This window comes from Podarcis vaucheri, assembly GCF_965113315.1.
Source record: "Podarcis vaucheri genome assembly, chromosome: 1".
NCBI lineage: Eukaryota > Metazoa > Chordata > Lepidosauria > Squamata > Lacertidae > Podarcis > Podarcis vaucheri.
In genome coordinates this window covers 93324039-93347620 of record NC_138759.1, presented here as the reverse complement: position 1 = coordinate 93347620, position 23582 = coordinate 93324039, and the positions used below count along the sequence as shown (strand labels likewise).

The window sequence follows — 23582 nt, the reverse complement described above, 5'->3', positions numbered from 1 at the left end:
TGCAGACTGATATCATCAATCCGCATGCAGCCGGCGCAAAAAACATTTTTGAAAATAAGGACCATCAACTGAACAAAGAAGTAAATAAAATCAGCTGGCAGTGCCAAATTACTAATATATTTTGCAAAAACTGTAAGAGATTGTTGGAGTGAGAACATTGGTGCAAATGTAATCCTCAACATTGCCTTTTCTTTTATTATTATTTTTTTAAGAAAGTTGTTAAGGGGAAATTTGTGTTTGATAGAAAGAAGCTGGTGAGAGGGAGCGTGCACTGTAGCCTTTGCTTATTTCTTGATTATGGCAGCCTACGCATTAAACCTTTGAAACACCTTCTTTCTGTCAAAGCATTCTGGGGCCCTAAGTTACCCCTCACCGACCCACCATTTCCAGCACCCTTTAATAAACTACAGTGTCCAGAATTCTTTGCAGGTAGAGGGAGAGAATCTGCTTCAAATGTGGCTTAAAGGTATGGTGTGTCCACAGACTACAGATAATGGACAGGCTAGAAGTCTGCACTGGTCCTACTTGGGGCTTGCCAGCTCTTCTTTATAATAAAACCAAATGTTCTGTTCTGGGAACTTGAAGCCAAACCATTCCTTTTTCACTAGGTGCATTGTATTAGTACAGAATTTACTCCGAGGAAACATGGGGGAGAGAAAGGCGTACCCTTCCGGATACAAATGGACACCTTCAAACAGAATGAGAATGGCGAATACACAGACCACTTGCATTCTGCAAGCTGCCAGATCAAAGTCTTTAAGGTACAAGGGTTGTGGGATTTTCAGAACAGTTTTCACTTGGTTATGAAATTCACTTGGTGACCATGAGCAAATCGCTCTTCAGCCTTGCAGGCTTGTTATGAGGTTAAAACACTCAGTTTTCTAAAGGGAGCACAATACAATACAGTACAGATAAATAATACAAAGACTAGGCTGTTGGTCGTAATGATCAAATACTACTCAATGTGGATAGGATGTGTTCATTCATTAAACAACACAAATCTCAGTGTCACTTTTGTTTGGATATCAAGGGAAATAGCTGCACTATCTGTTGGCTTAAAACTATTTATTCTGTGTGCTTTATAGCCTAAAGGAGCAGATAGGAAACAGAAAACAGACAGAGAAAAAATGGAGAAGAAAACTACTCAAGAAAGGGAGAAATATCAGCCATCCTATGATACAACCATTCTGACAGAGGTATGGTAGGTCTGTTGCTACAATGTCAAATGGTACTCAGGTGTGAGACAGTGCTTCCCTCTTAAAGTTTAGAAGTTTGCAATGTAAGGAGCCGTATTTATCTTTTCAGAAAAATAAATAAATATGTGATTGTTTCAAAATTAGAAACACTCAACCAGTGTTACTCAACCTGGCCTGTGTATGTATCCAGTACAATCTTAAACATCTAACGAGCCTTCCCTTATGTCATAGTCCAACAAAAGGTTGCTTTCAGGTCTCGTATTTTCAAATCTTGACACAACAGGCTAGCAGTGTTCATGAGATTACCAAAGATGTGAGGATCCATATTTGTTTAGGTTCAACTCACCAGGTTTTCAGGAGTGAACACAAGAATCAGAACAAGTGCAGAGTGTTAAGAGACTTTCACTTCATGGGTTGGAACCAACATCTGTGTCTGAAAAGAGATACATACTTCCAGTAGTAGGGGCTCCCTTTGGAAGGGTATTTTTGAGAGTGGACTGTTTTTAGATTAAGTTTAGGAGGCTAGTTCATAACCTTTGGCTGAGCACACAAGCTACAACATGGAGATAAGACTGTGTGAGCTAGCAAGCACATGCAGGGTTGCAGCAATTCTAAGTGCTTCCGTGATCATGGGTGCCAGAGCAGCCCCATGTAGCTGCTTGTGAATTTTTTTTTTATTTGTAAGATTTATATCCTGCCCTGCCCTTAATTGTAAGTGATCTTGGGATGGGTCACATTCAGATAGAAACATAAAATAAATAAATAAAATCTCAAATATGAATCACTTAATCTGTTTACGAAAACAATACAGGGTGGCTCAGTTTCTTGCTACCCATATGCACAAAAACCTGGAGGGGGAAAAATAGGTATTTTATCTGGTGCCAGTTCCTGTGGAACTGTCTCTGTATGGTTGCAGACTTGGGTGAGCCTGAGGCTGATCCTGGCATTGCTCCTGCATGTTTTAACTGGCCATTTATCTAAACTGCCCTGGTGGGTGTTTTGCTTCTGTAACTTGCTGCGGGAGATGTTTGTGCAGTATGCTCTGTGAACTTTTAGCCTCTTGCATTCAGCAATGGACTTAAACTGTTGTGTGCCATTCTGTGAGGTAGGGAAAGATAGATGTATCTTTTCTCTTCCATCAATCTGCCTTACCCGTCTAATCATTTTCATTAAAATAATGCACCATGTAGTCTGATCACATAATTGATGCTCAGAAGTACTTGGGAAGCAACCGCACACTTTGGCATCCTGGCCAGGAGCATAAAAGTCTGATTCTGTGCATGGCAGCAGCTGCACACAACCAAAGCCAAGACTGTACAAAACAGTCCAGTCTTGTGTATGATGTACTAACTAGCTATGGCCAGTCAATGTAGCAATTTCGAACGGTATGCTCAACAATGACATAAGCTTCCTCTGAGTCTCCTAGGAAAGTTAGGTACCATTTTGCTTGCTAGACTTCAGTACATTTTGACATCTTAAAAGTTCACACCATTGCAACACCAGATTAAATAGTAACTTTAGCCCACCCCTTCTTATTTGTTTTAAAGAGGAGCAGAAACAAATTTGCTTCTTCTCATTCACAAACCTTTTTTATTTGTATACGTTTTAGTCAGCTGCAATATAATGTGACCCACAGTTCATGAGACCTTTACATAGAAAGTGACCTATTTCCAAGGAGCTGCCAGATTAAGGTGACCTGCTGTTGACAGGAATGGCCTTTAGCACCTTGAAGCAGGAAATCATATGGCCCTTGTTACTAAAGAGTTAAATATTTGCTAATGTTTGTTTGCATTTGCTGAGGAGAGAAATCCTAGGGAATGTCATGGATTGCCTTACTATCATTGTAAACAGAAGACATATTGTGTAGAAGGTTCCTGGGCTCTTAACAGGTTATTTAGACAGACTTAATTCTGATTGTACGCCAGCAAAGAAAAAAACACTAGGGGAAACATTTGTTTGTTTGGTTTGATAGCCTTGTGCCATCTTTCCTGTAAGACCCATACTGTGTGCTGCTTCCTTTGACATCATTCAACAGTTTGAGCGGTCAACAGTGAATCACGACAGATCATATTTGGTGCTATACTTGAACAAAATGGTAGTTCTTTCTGCTGAAGTGCATTGGTTCCATTCATTTATCATTCCACTCTCCATGATGTAACTTTCCCAAGTTACTAACTGTTTTGTACCACCACTTCTGGGCTAACACCAAGTACTATGATTATTTGTACTTGAATAGGTAGAACCTTTTGGAACTCTTTGGAATATGTGCAAAGCTAGCATATTGGAAAGAAAGTTGTTAGGCTCTTGCCACCAACCCAAAGTATTCCTGGCCTTGGTACCACCTTTCCCTGACCCATCCCTGTCCTGGTCGGTATATTGTTGCCAGGAAGAAAGCACTGCCACGCTGCCCCCCCCTCCTTGCTCCAATGCAGAGCTGCTGACTTCTAGTAACCCTCTGCTAGAAAAATAACAAAATAGAAAAAGAAAAAATGTTTGAATCAAGAGTGATTTTTTTTTAAAGGTGGGTGATGATAGACTGTCACTCATAAAGATGTACAATTAGTTGTCACTAGTGAAGGTGCAATAAAAAGTAGTTTTGAAAGAGAATAGGACTTCAGTTTCTGACTCCCCTTTGAAGCATGCTCTTAATGTTCCTAATTTGGTTTTGTTTAAACAGTGTTCCCCGTGGCCAGATGTGCCTTATCAAGTGAACAACGCTCCGTCTCCAAGTTACAACAGCTCTCCAAACAGTTTCAGCCTTGGAGATGGGTACGTGATAAATATTTTATCTTTTCAGCTGACATTGGAGCCCCAGTTTCATGTTTTTGTTTCATAAAAAGAAAAAAACCACACGCCCGTGTGTAAAAGATAAGGAAGTTTTAACTTCGCATTTAGTGTTATGTTGGAGCCTGCAATTCAAGCCAAATATTATTTGCCGAGATTGCGAGACATACTGCTGTGCTCTTTTACTGCTCCCACTCGCTTGAAAGGTACTTGCATATTTAAATTACTTGAAGCATTTTCATGCCACTCTTCACCCAAAGTAGGTTCCCAGCATGACTCATGTCAATAAATGTCAATGATGAGACAGTTCTTGCCCTCAGGTTTGCAACCTAAGAGACACAAAACAAAAGGAAAAGGGGTTTGGGAGGGAGGAGAGAAAAAACAAGCTCAGGCCTTAGTTTTAATTACAGAGTTGTTGCAATAACCAGCTACAATGGAAAGATCTTGAAATGAGCAATGTCCTGTCCCATCTCTCCCACTCCTATAGCCTGATGGAATAGAAGAGATTCCTTTTTAAACTTATACCTACTGTTGGCAGGTGTAGGGGAGGTGGGTTTCTATAAATAAATAAATAAATAAATATACTTATTTATATCCTGTTATTTTTCCAAGAAGTTCAGGGTGGCATACATGGTTCTCTGCTTCTCCTTCCCCATTTTATCCTTTCGTTAATCCTGGGAGGTAGGTTAGGTTGAAAAATTGTGACTGGCTCAAGGACTCCCAATGAACTCAGTAATTGGATGACAGTTTGAACTTGCATCTCCCCGATCTTAGTTTGACCATTGCACCTCTCTGGTCTCCTTAATCCTAAATTAGCCAAGAATAAAGAATTTTTTAAGTCTTAAAATAAAACTCCCCTCCCCTCCTAATTTCCTTGAACATATTGGATATCCTTTCTATAGCAGCTACATTCCAAATCTGTAGAATCCAAGGGATTTGTGTTGCATCACCTTTTTTTTCTTTAAAGGGGGGCAGTCTTTCCATGTAGAACATAATAGCCTCCTTTTAAAAAACAAAGCAAAACCGAAACACATTTTGACTTCTCTTAGTGGAAACAACAAAGAGGAGATCTCTGCATGGTCTGTTATTTTGAACACCTGATTAGGCAACTTGTACTTGGAACGTGTTTCATTCATATACAGTGGTACCTCGGGTTAAGAACTTAATTCGTTCTGGAGGTCCGTTCTTAACCTGAAATCATTCTTAACCTGAGGTACCCCTTTAGCTAATGGGGCCTCCCATTGTCTCTGCGCAGCAGCCATGCAATTTCTGTTCTCATCCTGAGGTAAAGTTCTTAACCCAAGGTACTACTTCCGGGTTAGCAAAGTCTTTAACCCAAAGTGTTTGTAACCCGAGGTGTTTGTAACCTGAGGTACCACTGTAATCCATCTGGAGAGAGAGAGAGAAGTGGGGACGGGGGAGGGACAACAACCAGCACTATTGAGGAGAGACGTTAAAAAAATCCTTTTTTCTTTCCCAATTCTGTACAATTTTTAGCAACAGTTCTCCAACTCACCAGGCGGAGCTCCTGCCTCCCAGCAATGACGTAAGTATTTGAGATCATGTTAATGTGGTGCTTTTCTTTTTTTAGGACACTGGTGAACAGTTCATTTCAAGACCCTCTTATTCTTTTTGCAATGTAGCATCTCCTTCCCTCTGCTTCTATTCAAGATGCTCAGCAGTGGCTTCAGCGAAATAGGTTTAGTCCATTCTGTAGACTCTTTTCAAGTTTCTCAGGTATGTGTGTTAATATGGCCCATGTGCCTTTTATCCTTCCTAATGTTCCTTCAAGGGGGTAACTGTTCTTTAAGTAATATAGACCATTGGCCTTTCTGTATGGATAGTCCTAATGGGAAATAAATGCACACTGATTTCACACTGCACCATTCCTCAAGATTATGCTCTTTCGGTGGGAATTCTGCATATTCCCAACACTCAGAAGCAACATTCTGTATCTGGGGCAGGAGAGAGGTGATGCCGCTCTCCTTCCCCTGCTCCCCCCAGTAAATAGTGCATCCATTTTTTCATGGACAGCATCATTCTGTAAAACACAAATTCTGGTGGGCTTTCCTTGGTTTCTTCAGTTTGGGGTGTAAAAGTGGAGAAGTGACCTTCACATACCCGCACCCTTGCCTGAGGACCATGCACTTGGACAGCCATTTTAGTTGGTTCAGGAGATGTCAGTTATACAATGTTAAAGATTCCTTGCTTCTGTGTTTAGTTACACTATGAGCTCAATTTGCACATGCTGCTGGAAGCAGGTTTTTGTGTCTGAGACCAGAAGTAACATGATTTTGCCCGTGGCCATGACTACTTCCTTCTGGATCTCTCCTCTCCCCACACATGCAATAGATTTGCACAAAAATATCTTTGTCAAGTGACTGCTTGCAATATTGGTTTTTTCTAATCAGAACTTGTATTCCTCCAGCACCTGTCTTAACAAGCCTGTGAAATTTGATTCGGTATAGAAGCTTGTTATTGGGGGGAAATGACTTTTGCTTGAAATGTTCAGGTGCCGACTTATTGAAGATGTCCAAAGATGACCTTATTCAGATTTGTGGCCCAGCTGATGGCATTCGACTTTATAACGCCATTAAAGGAAGGTTTGTCACATTTTCTGTTACAGCACTAGTTACTGCATTTTCAAATTTGGGGGGGGGGTTGTGTGCAGTGGGGAGATCCTTAAAAGCATATGTGTCACTGGAGACATACATAGTAAATAATAAAAATTGACTGCATCTTGGGATGGTACACTGATCAGTTGAGAGTTAGTGGTGAGGTCACTCAGTAAGCTTTGTGGCTGAACAAAGATTTGAACTCGAGTCTTCCCAGTCAGTCTTGACACTCTAGCCCAGGTGAAGGCAGGCTTCAGGCTTGTGGGGTCCACTTGGTATGTTACTAAACCTCAGCTAGAATCTGATCCAGAAGACATACACTTAACATTTCTCAGCTCAGGAATTTGTTCTGAATACCAGAAATGAACTGAGTTCACTATCATTCCATAGCTGCCTCCACCCCAAAAATACTTTTGAATATTCCCAGCTTTTTTCATTCCAGCAATATCATTTGGTGTTGGTAGCAGACTCTTCTATTGTTGAGCAATTGGGAGAAAGAAATCCATGCTGATTTACCAGTAGATTGCAGTCTACCTTCTGCACACCCCTGTTCTAGGCTTTGCATCACAATTGGGTCTCTACACAGTTATCCAATTTCATGTGCAGAGCAGCGCCGTGCCCAGTTGGAAGTGTTGTGTCCTGTTGCAGTGCCAATACTGAAAAGAATATTGTTTTGCCTGTAGGAATGTAAGGCCCAAGATGACCATTTATGTATGTCAGGAACCTGAGCAAAACCGGTCTCACCTTCATCAAAAACGAGAGAATGGAGATGCTAATCTGTGTAGTAAGTGTCTTGTTCGTTTTGGCAAAGCTTGCCAGCCTTTCGTAATAAACTCTACATCCTTTGAAAAACTCTGGCTACCTGATAAAATCTATCTCATGGGTAGGCAAACTAAGGCCCGGGGGCCGGATCTGGCCCAATCGCCTTCTAAATCCGGCCCACGGACGGTTCAGGAATCAGCGTGTTTTTACATGAGTAGAATGTGTGCTTTTATTTAAAATGCATCTCTGGGTTATTTGGGGGGCATAGGAATTCGTTCATTTCCCCCCCTCAAAATACAGTCCAGCCCCCCCCCAAGGTCTGAGGGACAGTGGACTGGCCCCCTGCTGAAAAAGTTTGCTGACCCCTGGTCTATCTAATTGCTATTAGTATGATCAATTTCAAAAGTTCCTCTTTTCCAGAATGAACCCAAAGTCATATAACCTCTCCCCACACCACACACCACTAATAGCTTAGGGACTGATCCTGTTCAGCCAACACACTCACTAATACATAGGTATGAACAGACACAGGGTTGCATTTAATGGGAGGAATTCAACACCACACTCTCCTGATCATTCCACCAGTGCAAACATTTTCTCTTTCCTGATGGAATAACCTCCCCCCTTGCCCTGTGCACTGTTCTGGGGGTTAGCCTGACATCCCCTCAAGCTAATTTTAGTGTGTGAGAGAGTGGCTGTCTTCTCTTCTTAGAGTCACCAGATTATATATAAAAAAACCAGGAGTAAATTTTGGCAGATGCATCTTACAATGCAGGATTCTACCCACTGAAATCCTGTCAGCTACAGAATGGTTAAAAGTCACGCTGCTTGCCTCTCTGTGAAAACACACTCTCTCTCTCTTTATAATCTGTAATTGTCTTCCAAACAGGGAAACAGTGATGGTGGCTGTTATGAGTAGTTTCCAGCAAATATTGAAGCAGAAAATTTTCCTATGCAAATCAGGGTAATTTGCATCAGGAAATTTCTTGCTGCCCCAGCCTAATTTAGCAAATTTGTTTAAGAAACTAAGCTGAAAAAAGGTATCCCATGTTATATTTTTTTGGCCCAATACACCTTAAATATTTTACTTGAAGTATTTAGAGGGAAGGATTTTAAAGCGCACTTTTAATATGCTTTAAATGTTACAGTACATAGATTTTTTTTATTGGAGTACTTGTAAAAATTTACAAGACAATCAACAGTGTTTGAATTTAAGAAAAAGCAGAATGACATTCTTGCTAAGGATAATCGCCTTAAAAACCTTAATTAAAACTTTGAAACTGCCAAGTTTGCCTAATATTATTATATAACAACTGGCATTCATGAACTTATGAAGTGGTAATTTTTCCGCCCCACAACACTGGACGGTGGTAGTGTCACTACTATTAACAGCACTCACCTTGAGGTTAGAATATGATCTGTTTGTGGAGCCTGACCCACCAGTTGAAAATGAATGATTTGTTGGGTCAGGGTGTTAGTTTAAACCAGCCCCCTCCCCAAAACACTAAACCTGCCTGGCAAGGATAGGAGACTGCTACACATGTTCTGAATGTTTTAATGATTACCATTTCTAAAAGCAACACTTAGGCTTGTGGTTACGTTCCTGGGGCTAATCTAGCTGAGCACATGTTTGCTAAAAAGAAAAATAGAAAAATTGTAGTGGTATTAAAATAAGTGAGCATACTGTAAAGGAAAACAGTTTTCTGTGCCTTACTTCATAGTTTTCCCCAAGCTGGCTGGAGGCAAAGGCACTCAAACATGGGAAGGTGAGGTGGGGAAAAGTTTAGCTCCCCCATGTGCTTATTTTGGTGATGAAAAGGACACCTACTCCCTCTTTCATAAGAGCATGCATGTTTTGAATTTTTCATATCTGAACTGCAAAATAAAAAATGCAGAAATGTGCAAAAGTAATGACTGGGTGGCGACTTCTTTCTGTCATGATTGTGAACTTAAAAGGTTGCTTCTAAATGCTTTTCTTCTCTTAAGTCTTAATATTCTAGTGTGTGCTAAGACAAAAGCAAATGAGGGCTGCTTTGCAAAAGTTAAATATTTTCCCTTAAATATATGCAAATCCATTGGTGCATGTCTAAATATTTCTCTTTCCCCAATACCGTTGCAGTATACCATGCTATCTTCTTAGAAGAGCTGACAACAGTGGAATTGATGGAGAAGATTGCCAACTTGTACAGTATTTCCCCACAGCAGATAAACCGAATCTATCGGCAAGGACCTACAGGGATCCATGTATTGGTGAGCAATGAGGTAAGAGTTTTAACTGGAATGCATCCCATCTAGTTCTAGCTATTGATGTGTTTAGGACCCGTTCTCTGACCTTAGTGTGACTGACCTTCATAATGCTGTGGATTGTGTGTTTTGCTCTGGAGGCTCTGAGTTCTAAAATGCTAGAACATATCATATGCAGCGTTAGCAGTGAGGATCACGATATGAAGAACCTGATTATAAAGCTCATTTTGCTTTTCTGTTTATACAATACTTTTTGGTAAGGATGTTTATGAAGGGAAGTAGTCCTCTTATCAAGCATTGTTGAAAAAGCTGGTAATGAAATGGTGGGAAAGGCATATTCATTGCTTTCCCCTGGACTCTCTTCCACTTCATTTCAGCTCATATAGTGCACAGCCTTGGCCTCAATGTTTAAAATTGACTCTTAGAGGTTGTGCTTGTCTCAAGTGAATAGGCACAGTTTCAAGTGGCCAATAGGTAAGATTTCAGCACCATGAACAGTTCCTTCTGCCTTTACAGATTCTATAACATTTTGCTTCTGCTAGTCTCCATCTTCAGGTTTGTTCCCTTGCCTAAAAACCACAGATACTGAAAGGCAATTCGAAATATAGAAGTATCTGGGGAACATAAAAAAATTACATTTTAAGCATGCAGTACAACCACATTCCCGATAAAATAATGGTACTGAAACATGCAATCACTTTCACCCCTAGAAAGTAGAAAGAATTACAGAGAACCCAATATTTCCCCTTTCACATTGACATTGCTTTGTCAGTGAGTTAGTTTAATGGTTGCGTTCAAAAGTGGGTGAGCTTCAACAAGCTTGAGCAAAGTATCTGGTTTGTGTGCTAACCCCCTTATGCATGGCCAGTTGAAGGAATTCTGCCAAATTTAGTTCCATTTTTAAAGAATCTCTGCTATGAAGCTGGCTTATTAAGCTTGCTATAATCTCATTCAAACAATCTGCACCATTGCTTAACTTTGACTTAGTGGGGTGGGGGGGTGGGAGAAGGGCACACGGAATCTTGCATAACAAAATGTTAAAGCTGAAATATATGTACAACATGGAAAATACTTTGCAAAAACAATAAAACCTTTTGAGCCCTCATCCAAGTTTCTTGGAAGCAACAAGATGTCATTCATCTGGGAGCAAGAATCCCACTTACTTGCTTCCAACCATTCCCACGAATGTCTCATTCTGTTCTATGCTGCATATTTTCCATGGTAAATATTCCCAGCCTTTTCTAATTAAGTTGTGGGCTGCATGCTCTAGAATCACTTAAGAACCATCGTTGTATATGACCCCTGGAGAACACAGTTAAAGCAGAGAGCAAGGCTTCCAGTGCAACTGTGGATGAAGCCTGCAATTTTTATTCTGAAAGTCTCCGTACCGTTTCACTCTGATGAATCTGAAACCTTCAGTGTTTGAATAGTCATGAAGTGTTTTAAGGCAGCCTCTGGAAAGAAGAATTGCCTCAACCAGCTAGGGTGCAAGGAGACCCTTCATTACATGCTTGAGTTACTGATTAACAACAACAATTGCCTTATTTTTGTGTTCTGGTGGCAGGGCAGCAAGAGTGATGCAAACAGCAGTCACCAATTGGATGTTCTTCATGCATCATTAGATATGGTGTATGGGTGCAGCACTGGACTTAATTTTGGTGGATATTTTTCTGTGTGAAGGTGACTGGGGAGTAAGAGCACTGTTGTGTGGAGGAAAGCATAGCCTAAGAAGACGGAAGTCAATGACTATCACCTATGATAACACCTAGCACAACTTAAGTCACATACACAGAAGACCCATTGAAATTAATGGGCATGACTAATGGAGTTGGTTAGGTGAATCTTGACCTCCATTTTTGGGGGTGGTGGGCTTTATAGCTCCTCCAGTCTCTACCATTTGCTTATCTACCATTTTTGCATGTGTGCTGCTGCAAAAATTCCTCTAGGAAGCACCTCATGGTTGCACGTCCTTTTTGAATAGCCCTACTGGCCTCTGTACACTGACAGTTCCTTTGTTTTCAGACTAATAGCACCCTGTTGATTAGGAAATGTATATTTCCTTTCTGAAGAAAATATGTGTGTGTGTGTGTCAATAAATTCCAGATTTCTTCCATTTGTCTTTTTTATCCAGATGGTACAAAACTTTCAAGATGAAACTTGTTTTGTCATCACGACGTTAAAAGGTACCATATTTTTCGCACCATAAGGCGCACCAGACCATAGGGCGCACCTAGTTTTTAGACGGGGAAATCAATAAAAAAAATCTTTTTCCCCCCCAGCCCCAAAGAGCAGCGTACAGGCTGCGCACAACCTCTCCCTGCCGGAGAGGATCCCGCTCGCTGCTTTGGCTTCCTCTTTAGCCCCGCGCAATCTCACCCTACCGGGAGAGGCTGCATGCAGCTAAAGAAGACATAGCCCTGTGCAGCCTCTCCCTGCTGGAGGGGCTGCGCACAGCTATGGAACAAGCCAATGCAGCCAGCGGGATGGATCGCGCTGGCTGCTTTGGCTTCCTCTTTAGCCCCACGCAACCTCTCCCTCCTGGGAGAAGCTGCACGGGGCTAAAGAAGCCATAGCCCCGTGCAGCCTCTCCCTGCCGGAGGGGTTGCGTGCGGCTATGGCACAAGCCTGCATTCGCTCCATAGGACGCACACACATTTCCCCTCAATTTTTGGAGGGGAAAAACTGTGTCCAATAGAGCGAAAAATACGGTATATACACATATTTCCTGCCACAATAGTAGGATTTGCCTTCACCAAAATAAGGGTGTTGGAAGTCACTTAAGGGGATCCAAAAATTCTCAGACGTGAAATGACAAATGCATAAACAGCCAAACAGGATAGTCAGATACTATGAAAACAGAAAAAGGGGTGGTGTCACCCTTTCCTTCGGGGGCCTCAAACTTGAGACGTGAAAGTTCCCAAAAGCAAAGAAGCGAAGTATGCACTGTTCTGCCAGTGCATTTATAGCACACCAACCCCCCTGCTGCCTTGTCTCTCTCACTCCCCCTCCTGGTAAGGTACACCTACCTACCTGCCAGGAAGTTAGCGTAGTGGCTCTATCTATTTAGTTGTTCAACATTTGCTAATTCTTTTCCATATATGAAGCTCCTCATGTAAACTATCATTTCCATGCATTGAGGTGTCCTTTGCTTCTGCCCATATATTTATATATTTCTCTTAGCTAGTGTTCTGTCACCTTTCCTTCCACACTATACCAAACTTATTTTCTTTTGTAATGTGACTAAAACTACTTGGATTTTCTAACAATCCACATCCCATAATGTAGTACTAAGATTACAGTACATAAATTATTTCTTGAAATGGATGTCCACAGCCTCTTGGTTTGTCACACAATTTGCATCTGTAGAAAGTGCAGACTAGTAGGATCTTCAGTCAGGTATGTGTATGTGTGTGTGTGTGTATTTCAAAGTTTGAAGTTAAAGGTTTCTCCCCTCTTTTCTCTCTCCTGCAGCTGAAAGTAATGATGGCTACCATATCATTCTGAAATAACCCTCTTCTATGTATGTTGGGACTTACAACATTATGATGCCTCACTGCAACCCAGACTGAAAAGATGGAAAACTCATTTGTATAAAAGTGTTCTTATTAACTGAATGCCCTAGCAGAAAAATTAAAGTGTGTAAATTTCAGAGTGTTGGGGACTAGACATGGTCTTCGGAGTTCATCTGATTATTGTTTTGAATTGCCTTTCCTTTTTAGAACTACTTGTATGCATTTTTGTTCATTGTTCAAAACCATGTGCCTTATTAAAACAAAAACAACTTAATATGAAAAGCACTTCTCTCAAACCTCCAGGGACTAGCATTATAAAGGCTGATCATCCTGGTTACAAATGTAGCTAAATGTATATACAGTACTACTTTTCCTTCTCTTCCTAGGTAATATAGATAACCAGACAGCTATGGATTCTTTCTTCTTAAAGCAAATTTGCAATTATCACCTAAGTTCCTAAGGAGGGTAGTTACTTTCCTGCATGCTTTTTTTGTTGTTGTTGCATCTGACAACAGACCAAGCAGGAGCGCTATTTCCAACCCCCCTTTAATTATTCTATATAACTCTTACTTGCTCATTTTAATTAGGTGGCTTTGTTTTAGGACTTCAAATTGAAAAAAGGACAAACCAGGGCAAATTTTGCCCTCAGCTGAATTGTGCCCCTCATTTATGGCTATGATATTTCCCCCCAGTAAAACTCAACAGCTACCACTGAGATCTGCTGGAGAAATGAAAAGGGCTGACTGGAGAAATGGGCAGGTTTTGCTGCACATCGAGTTTGCAGTTGCCCCATGGAACTCAGTGAGAGATTTAACTTTGGAAGAAAGCGCACTAGCTGTGTGTGTGTGTGTGTGTGTGTGTGTGTGTGTGTGTGTGGAGAGAAGTTATATATGAGGGGAGAGGTTAGCAAATACTTATCCTCCAGGGCATGGAGCAAGCACTGACCCTCATCCAGTAATGTGTTCACAAACTGGTCTCCTTTCTGCTATAAAAGTAAACTGGTTCCATTCACTTGTATGACAGAAGGTTATAGGTTTGGTCAAAGATCTCTCATGTGCCTTGGACTTTGCTTATGGCTGTGAGCAACGTTTCTTCCTCCTTTTCTGAACACTCTTTTTTCAGGCTCCTTGCTTCAAAAGCTCTCAAGGCAATGTTGTCGCTAAGGGAAAGAGGAAAGATGGAAACTTTGCATTCCTCTCCTCATGTCTACCCTTCCCTGGCAGTTGTATGTGCATATCATATGCCTGCTTCACCAACAATTGTATGTTAAGCTTCTTAAGTTTATAAGGTCTGTGCTATTTCCACTTGCATCTATGGATTTGAATATTCTCTATTTGTTTTTTAGAAACAGTTGCTCCCCTTTCTGGTTTTTTTTTTTCTTTTTCTCTTTACACCCCATCCTGCTACCACATCTTCTTTCTGACTACGGATTATAGAAGCTTGTATATAGATAGGTATAAATAGAGAAACTCATGTTCCTAACTTTAAATATTTAAAAGCAAGAGTCCCATAATTTTGGGGGCTGTTTTAACATGGCTCTGAAGTTGTCAGTAAAACTAAGGAATCTTGCAAATTTTCATAATACTTAAGAAGTTAAATGGACGTACCAATACAGTAATCATAAAGAAGTATAGGAAGCAAAATATTCAGAAAGAAATGTCCCATAGTCTAACTGGGGAGGTGTTTGCTCTGTTGATTTCTCAGTTCTGCTCCAATCCAGAAATTGGGTATAAATGTTTTCTCTTACCCAAATTACCCCCTAAGTGATTCTAATGTATTAATGTATTTTCAGATATTAATGTCACAGGACATACTGTCATAAAGGCAGACAGCTACTTCTGTGGCAAAATAAGTCTAATTACTTTGCTGATATGAGTGCCTTCTTGTGATGCTCTTTTCTAAAATGTGTGTTTTTGTTGTTGTTCCCCTATCGTCTAATTTGGCAACTGAGGCTGCAATCCTGTACCCGCTTAACTGGAAGTAAAGTCTCATTGAACTCAATGGGCCTAAGCTGCTGAGTAGACAGGAGTGTGCAGATTTTGCTGTGAGCGATCTTATGAAAATCTTTGTGTATAAATAACACTTTCCTCTACTAATATTGTAAAGAATGTTAAGCTGGATGGACACACGCACAGTGTTATGCGGTCAGTCTATCATTGAGCTGGACACTTGCACCCTGATCCATTGAGTGCAGTGGGTGTGCAGAAGCAGGCTTCTGTGCAGTGATTCCCTGCTGCATCAGGAACCATGCATACAGAAGAGTAATGCACATGTAACTCCCATGTTTGGTTAAGGGCACTGCCTGCAGTGCTGGTCACTGAAGTAGGATGGTGCATTCAATGGCCAACAGATGGCCAACGCCCAGATGGGTTGGAAAGACTTTATATGGCTGCCTCCTCTAACATTTGACAGGTATCTGTTGGGTTGAGTGCACATGGCTCATTCCTCATGTGCAACAGTGCATGGGGCTCCTTCAATAAAGGAGAACTTGCCTTTATCTGACTCGTAGAGTGAAGGGAAACATAAAAAAATATTTTTACACTCCCTGAATGGCTCTAATGGGCACAGCTATCATAGAATAATGTAAATCATGGTTCAAAATTACATTTAGCACATTTGTAATTTGTTGTGTTTCACAGAAGTATAAACACTGTACTTTTGGTAAAGGAAATCCTGACTACTTTAACATAATAATAATTAATAATAATAATAATAATCACAGCTTTTTATAGCAGATGGGTAGATAACCATAGAAATAGACTGGACAAAGCTTGATATATTTTAAGTTAACAAGTGCTGAGCTGTTGCTGAGCTGTCTGTGTTAATAACAACACATTTTCCCTGGCTTATTTGTACCTCTGAAACACTGAACTAGAATTCTTTATAGTCCTCCAAAGGAAGATGACATTTATTAGGTGGAGTTAGCATTAACGTGCCGATTACCTCTACACGCACATAGGAAAACATTGTTTGCCAATATTCCATTTCACTGTCGCTGTAGTCTGGGATAAGGTGTGTAAACCTCATTTTGGGACTGGAGTTTTCAGCATGTACAAGGAAGTTGACTAACTTTAATACTTTTTAATAGGCTTGTCTCAGGAAAAGCTTTAAATTAGTACCTCCCCACCCCCCTTGTCAAATATATATTTGTGTGTTTTGCACTCGACTTTGTTATCTTCTGGAGGGGGGAAAGCTCTTAAATCTCTCTCTTAAAAATTAAATTTCTTTTGTCTGATTGGGGGTAGGTATTTCTGTCTTTCAAAGGGTTATGGGAGTTCAGTTTTCTTCACCTGTAATGCAGCAACCATTTAAATGGGTGTGATTTAAATGAAGGGGGGAGGAAGGGAGGTCAAGGATAAAGAGTTGTGAGTATACTGCCAGATTCTCTCTTGGTTTTTATATATAGATTTTTTTTAAAAAAAAAACACAAAAACGAAACCTGCATATTTTGCACTGGCCATTCTACTGTTGTACAGAAGAAAAGACACATCTGTATTTAGACTCTGTGCTCCAGTAAAAATGCAAATAAACTTTGTAAGAAATACTTTGCACTTTTTACGTAGATGGATCGTGTGTTTTCACCATATAACATTTAAGTACTTCCTGTTTGGGTTTACTCTTGCGACTTCAGAACCAACATCAACATCAGGGCCTGCTCCAGTTGGACAGTCCACTAAACACATACATGCATCTCCAGGACCACATTTATATTTCATATACTATTATTTGTTTTTGTAGTTTGAAATTGTAGACCCCCTTGGGTGTGTTGGCAGAATAGGTGGTATGTAAATATCAGCTAGTATCTAATGTAGCTCTAGCAATACATCCCATTCATTGCAAGGCAAGAGCTATGCAAAGGATTTGTCAGAAATGGGCCTCTTTCAGGAGAAGAGAGTTTGAAAGGTGTTACAAGTAGGCTGGTTAAAAGCTAAACCTCTGCTGCTCAGGTTTCCTTTGGATGGGGATGCACTGGGGCTAGAATTATGATAGGGGGCGGGTAAGACGGAAGAGAGCAAATTCACAAGTTTAGCCAGATCACAACCTCCATGCACAACCTCTGTATAGCCTCGTTAAGTTGCTGTGGTGTCACAAAAAGTTAATTATGGTTCCCTTTGCCCTACTGGCTTTCATCAACACTTTGGAAATGGGGACATCTGAACAGGAAATGGAAAGATCCCATAGAGCTGTAGCAGGTCATTAAAAAATGTTCATGGTGACTGGCATATTCCTCAGAATCTGGTACCAGCTATGGAAAGTTTTTGGCCTGAAAACTGCAAAGACCTCGAAATCAAACCTATTGCCACCCTGGCTTATACAAAGTCCTTAATAATCCATATTTCCAATCTATTCTATGTCCTTGTGAAAACTCCCTATTATTGTAGCCATAATAAGGAATGGTTTGCTTGGCCTTGGCTCCTCCTCTAGAGACTAATTTCAGCCCTGAAAATAGAGATAATTCTTTGGTGACTGGGGTGAAGGCACACATGAGGTTTAACTGCTGGAGACAAGGCAGCTGGTCGGCAGGTGTCTTGTCTCAGGAGACAATGGAGAAGTAAGCATTTGGGAGTGAAGTCAAGCTGTTGGAAGGTTTCAGTGCCTGCTGTGGCTGTAGAGACCGATGCAGGAGAGACACGTTTTGTTGCATATAATGTTCTCCCCTCCACCACCACCAAGTAGCCCTAGTCCCGTGCAGTCAAAAGAAATGGCTTCAATTTAGGCAGGTTTGGGCTGCACAGCTGTTACTTGTTTTTGATGTTTCTACTTCTGTAGTGGCTCACAGTACTCTTTAAAACAGGGGTCAGCAAACTTTTTCAGCAGGGGACCGGTCTGCTGTCCCTCAGACATTTTGGGGGGCTGAACTATATTTTTTGGGGGGAAATGATGCAAGAGCACCACGAGCCCCAGTGGCTGCTTATCTGTGTCTTGCGAGCGGCAGGACAATGAGCAGCATGTGAAAGGGCTCCAGAGAGGGGCTGCTTAAAATGGCGGCAGCTCTGGCACAAACAAAGCCCAGCCCCTTCCTCTTCTCGGCAGGGCGGGGAGAAGCCAGGAGGAGGGAGGGAGGATGTGCCGCCGTGTGAGTGAGAGGGAAAGAACGCGCGCGCTGGTGATCCACGTGGCGATTCCCGCGTCAGATCGAGAAGGCAATTGGGCCTGATACGGCGTGTGGGCCTTAGTTTGCTGACCCATGCTTTAAAAGTTTGCTTACGAAATACTCTTATACAGTGGTACCTCAGGTTAAGTACTTAATTCGTTCCAGAGGTCCGTTCTCAACCTGAAACTATTCTTAACCTGAAGCAACACTTTAGCTAATGGGACCTCCCGTGCCGCCGCACCGCCAGAGCACTCTTTCTGTTCTCATCCTGAAGCAAAGTTCTTAACCTGAAGAACTATTTCTGGGTTAGCGGAGTCTGTAACCTGAAGAGAATGTAACCTGAAGCGTATGTAACCCAAGGTACCACTGTATGCTCACTCCCCCAAGTCATGAACATTTCTGGAGACAGCATGACCTCCCAAAGTGCTTCAACTTTTGATAGTGTACAGTCTCTGCCTTCCAAACTGCCCATTTCCCCCTCCCTTGATCTCTCTCTCCTGTATACACCCACCCACACACCTGGAGAAGTGTTGGCTTTTATAAGCATCTCATTGGAAAACAGAGTTCCAACCAACAGAAGACCCATCTCTTTATCACTGTGTTGGATGAACACCTCACTCCCAGTGGCAAGGGCATCCCCTGAGTAGAGTTACAAGGAACGGTTGGCCAGCAGCTGTAGCAATATGAAGAAGAACACTTGAAAAACAACCCGGGGAATAGTAAGAAGAGCAAGAATCCACAGCAGCCATCAAAGTCCCTCCCCGCCTCCCAAATTCACAATGCTGCTAACTAATTTGTTCCAAATACTTATTAGAATACAGTGTCCATGATTTCACTGAGCATTAAGTACTGAGAAGTGTCAGGCAGTAAAACTCAATTTTGTTGGGGCATTTGACAGCTTTCTTTGGCTCCACGAGGTTTAGAAATGGTTCAAGATGCCATGGAAGCAAACACATGCCCTTGCCAAACTCTGACAGTGGGTTTAAGGGGGGGGGATACATTAGAAAGCCACCAGAAGCCAATGGCTATAATTGGATTAAAGTTGAACCGATTTTTTTTCTTACTATAAAGAATCCTTCATAAAATGAGGAAAGAAATATTGAGGTTAGAACAACTTGGCCAAACCTTTCCACTAATCTGCTTTAAATCTACCCAGCAAGGAAGCTATGTTTTAAACTTGATTTTTCGCTTTGTAATAATACAGCTTTTCATTAAGGGTCAGTAACACAGCCAACAGTAATTGATGAACAGCACAGCAGTACATACCAATGTACCTTACAAACAAGGGTAACTACATATTTATTCTTCCTCTGGGGTAACCCCAGCTTACTCTACTTTCACAATGTGTCTGAGAGATGTACTTGTAATTAACATGCCACATGTCCATTTATTAACATAGGTTGCAAACCTGCAGACCGCCTATGTGGGTTGGAAGCCCCATTAAACTCAACAGGATTTACTTATCAGTAGACGTATAGGATTACATCAATCTCCTATATGCAGCAACCTGGGAGGAAGTCCCATTGAGCTCAGTGGAGTTTACTTCTGAGCACTAGTTCAGGGTTGTTCGATTTTTGTACAGTTTGTCCCTTTCATTTAATTTTTGTTTGGAGAACAATATATCTGTATCAAGTTGAAAAATCTCTGGGTGCAGTAAACATGTCATAGGTTCGAGTCAATCAATGCAGTCTACAGCTGGATTTTGCTGCAAAAACACAAAATGGGTTTTGTTTGAGGTCAGTATGGGGGAGAAAGACTAACTGTTTCAACAACATGATGTGAGTCATGAATACTCTTTCACAAAGGAAAGGTGCACGCAATATTTACACCACAATTAACATAAGTAACAACCTAAGAATTTATCATACTGTGGCACCACATTCTTTTGTTTACTTAAATGATTTGTAAACTTTTGTTATCCTCAGAAGCTTACAAGGAATTCCTCAATGAAAAGATCATTAATGGCAAAGACAGTTGTCCACCACTATTAATCTTTTCTATTAATCTTGTCCATGTGTGTGTATAATTTATTTCATTAAAAATTTATGCCACTTGATTGTAAAAAAACCCCAACAACCTTAAATCAGTTTTACAAAAAGAATAAAACAATAGTTGCCAATAAAAACAGCTATTTAGAACATTAAAAAAATAAAAATAAAATCAGTGATAAGCTAAAAACAGATAAAAACATATGTCGACATTCTACATTATCTGGGTAAGTCTTGCCTAAACAAAAGGTTTTGAGTAGGTACTAAAAAAAATGCAGTGAAGGCACCTGACAGATGTCAATGTTATGAGAAAAAAACTGCTGCTTTCCCCTTATGGGGTACCCAGGAGCCCATATTGAGTCCTTTTGTAGGTTCTCTATTGGTAGGAGAAAATAACAGAGACCAACCAGAGAATATTGAGAAGCAAAGCAGCTAGTAAGCCTGATCTTTATTAAAGCTGTTGCAACAGGGTGCTCCTCTCACACACACACACACAGGGAGGAGGGGGAGGGACCCCGAGCCATGCGCACAAGCCCTTACATAGACATTTTAAATTGCCTGCCCTGGAGTCCAAGACAACCCCCAGAAACATCATGCATACATCACAGAAGGGGTGTGACCCAAGACCACCCCCTTAATACATCAGAGAAGGGGCGGAAATCTGGGTGTGTTGTTTCTTCCTGTCTGCCAGGTTACCTGATTGGATTACCTGGGCATCCTGGCCACTCTTGTTATAACTACTCAATTCCTGATTCCAGGTCACAGGCTCACACCCTATTCATATCTTAAATGTGCCCTTAAGACAGGATTTGTGAAAGAGAGAATGGGGAGATTTCCCATTTCCTTTGACCTTGCAGAGAAATATTTGAGGTCATTTTGGGACAGAGAAAATGGTTTCAGGACATTTCTGTGGGTTTCAGACATGTGGTTTACATATTTGTATGTGTTTGCTTGGTACATTTATAAACATCTATTATATATATATATATATATATATATATATATATATATATATATATATATATAAGACCTTAAATTTTTTATAACATCAATAATGGTGGGTCCCCCCCCCAAAGGATGGGTGCTGCCACACTAAAAGATTGTTTTCTTACAAATATGGAATGAGCATTTATTTTATTTAGTTCATACAATTTATACACCACTTGCTTGTAGAAAAAGAAACAACCTCAAAGTGTTTCTTGCTTCATAGAAATATGTGGCAGCTGTAACCTACCAAGGTTTGCTGAATATATTTCTTATAAAGAAAATTAAACAATTGGTAATTGGGATGGAAATGTCTCTATCAGGCACCATGCAAACAGAGTCTTAGTTATTGGTAGAGAGAGTTCTCATGCTGCTTCTGATGTGACTGTGAAAGCAAACACATCTTAAATAGTTAACGTGCACCCTTTTCTACTCCCACAATGTATAAGACAGCTTTGAGACCTTTAATTCTGTTTACATTTATCAAGGAGCTGGGCTGAACCTTGGCTCCCTGTTGCATGCTTCTACTGGGGCACCATTTAGGGAGGGCAGTGTCTGGCCCCAAGTCAGGGCTAAGTAGGGCCAGGACCCAGCAGTGGGGGAAGCCACTCGGGCGCATGGGGCAGTGCACCCAGGGGCAGGGCGTGCCGCCTCCAGAGTCTGCCTTCCTCCTCCCACTCAGCTGTCCTACAGGGGGAGACAGTGGGCAGACTGTTTGGGTAGCGCGGAGTCTGCGTGCACTGAAGCCACAGCGTTTCTCCCAGGAGAGATGCGTGGCTCGGGTGCACTGCAGGCCCAGCAGTGAGTGCTGCCCAGCATTTTGTCACCCCCCTCAGTGTTGACACCCGGGGAGGCCCGCAACTACCACATACCCCATCCCCCACCCCAGCCAGGACCAACTGGTGAGGAGAAACAGTGCCCTGAAACAGGCCTCACCACAGCAGAGTCACTGCCACTGTTTTTATTTTTAATTTAACAAAAACAATATAACACTTGATTGTAAATAAATAAATCTCTTAAGTTGTTTATAAAAATAAAAGCAATGGGCTGTGGAGTTTAGTGCTGTGCAGGCACACTGGCAGAGCCAATCTGGCACGCTTGCCAATGTGACCACACAGCACCAACCTCTCTGCCCCCTTGCTCCTCCTCCTCTGGGATGGCTAGGTGCACCCAGGGGTGCTGGATGTGCAGTGCCAACTCTCCTCACCAGTTATTTCTAGATAGGATCAGTGATAGGACTTGGACCTGCTGCAAACACTCTGCCAAGGTTTATTTTCTAATTTAGGACTACTTTGCAAAGGTGTGTGTGTGTGTGTGTGTGTGTGTGTGTGTGAGAGAGAGAGAGAGAGAGAGAGAGAGAGAGAGAGAACTTAAACCAACAGCAAAAGGTGATGGGACCCTGTAGATCACAAAAAGCAACCTCACTAAGTTCAGGTACAACACCGTCATCATCAATTTATTATTTATACCCTGCTCATCTGGCTGGGTTTCCCCAGCCACTCTGGGCAGCTCCCAACAGAATATTAAAAACACAATAAAACATCACACATTAAAAACTTCCCTAAACAGGGTTGCCTTCAGCTGTCTTCTAAAAGTCAGATAGTTGTTTATTTTCTTGACAATTGATGGGAGAGTGTTCCACAGGGAGGGTGCCACTACCGAGAAGGCCCTCTGTCTGGTTCCCTGTAACCTCACTTCTCGCAGTGAGGGAACCAGCAGAAGGCCCTCAGCGCTGGATCTCAGTGTCTGGGCTGAATGGTGGGGGTGGAGACGCTCTTTCAGGTATACTGGGAGTAATTTACCAATGAGGTACATATGGCAGAATCTCAGAAAACGAAGTGACAAAAGTAGACTGGGGGGGGGGTGCCCTCCTGAGGCTGGTGGGTTTATGCCCCTCCCCCAACAATGCAGATTTTACATGGCTCTTCTCACCTCCTCACAGGAGTCAAATTCAGGTCAGAATGACACAGGCTCCCAGTGTGGATTAAGCAACTGCAGCAGTCTGGAAAACCAGTAGGCCTGAGGGCAAATATAGCTAGGTGTCTCTCTCAGGGTAATTTCATACTTTGGAATGTCTGGATAATATAAACCCTGCCCCTAACCAATTGTTGGGTAGAATGGTTGGGCAAGGTATACAGAAAACACCTTTCGCCCCATCGAATACAGGTTGTGTTTGTGGTGTCTTGGCACGCGACATCCCGTCTCCTCATAAATGCTTCAGAATGTGAGGAGCTGTTAAGGTTGCCAACTTTTTTGCTGGCTTGAGGCTGTGCTTTTAGTAGCAGCCTGCCATGCATCAGTATAGCAATGAAACTTTTTTCCTGACATTGTGATAAATAGTGGGAAAGGCTTTGCCTGCTAAATTCCTACCTGAGAGCTGGTTGAGGCTCTTCAGAGAACTG

At 41.6% G+C, this 23582-nt stretch overlaps 1 protein-coding gene across 1 annotated transcript in view; it reads left to right on the top strand.

The window, feature by feature from the left end:
- The window catches only part of TFCP2L1 (transcription factor CP2 like 1), a 39739-nt gene extending 23082 nt beyond the window's left edge, over positions 1–16657 (top strand). The window contains exons 6-15 of the mRNA XM_082238471.1: positions 609–761; positions 1086–1196; positions 3874–3965; positions 5478–5526; positions 5624–5717; positions 6493–6583; positions 7279–7379; positions 9477–9619; positions 11733–11784; positions 13073–16657. Coding sequence (XP_082094597.1) covers positions 609–761; positions 1086–1196; positions 3874–3965; positions 5478–5526; positions 5624–5717; positions 6493–6583; positions 7279–7379; positions 9477–9619; positions 11733–11784; positions 13073–13110 — 924 coding nt within the window. The 3' untranslated portion in view covers positions 13111–16657. The remainder of the gene's footprint in view (positions 1–608; positions 762–1085; positions 1197–3873; positions 3966–5477; positions 5527–5623; positions 5718–6492; positions 6584–7278; positions 7380–9476; positions 9620–11732; positions 11785–13072) is intronic.
- Positions 16658–23582: the final 6925 nt, after the last annotated feature.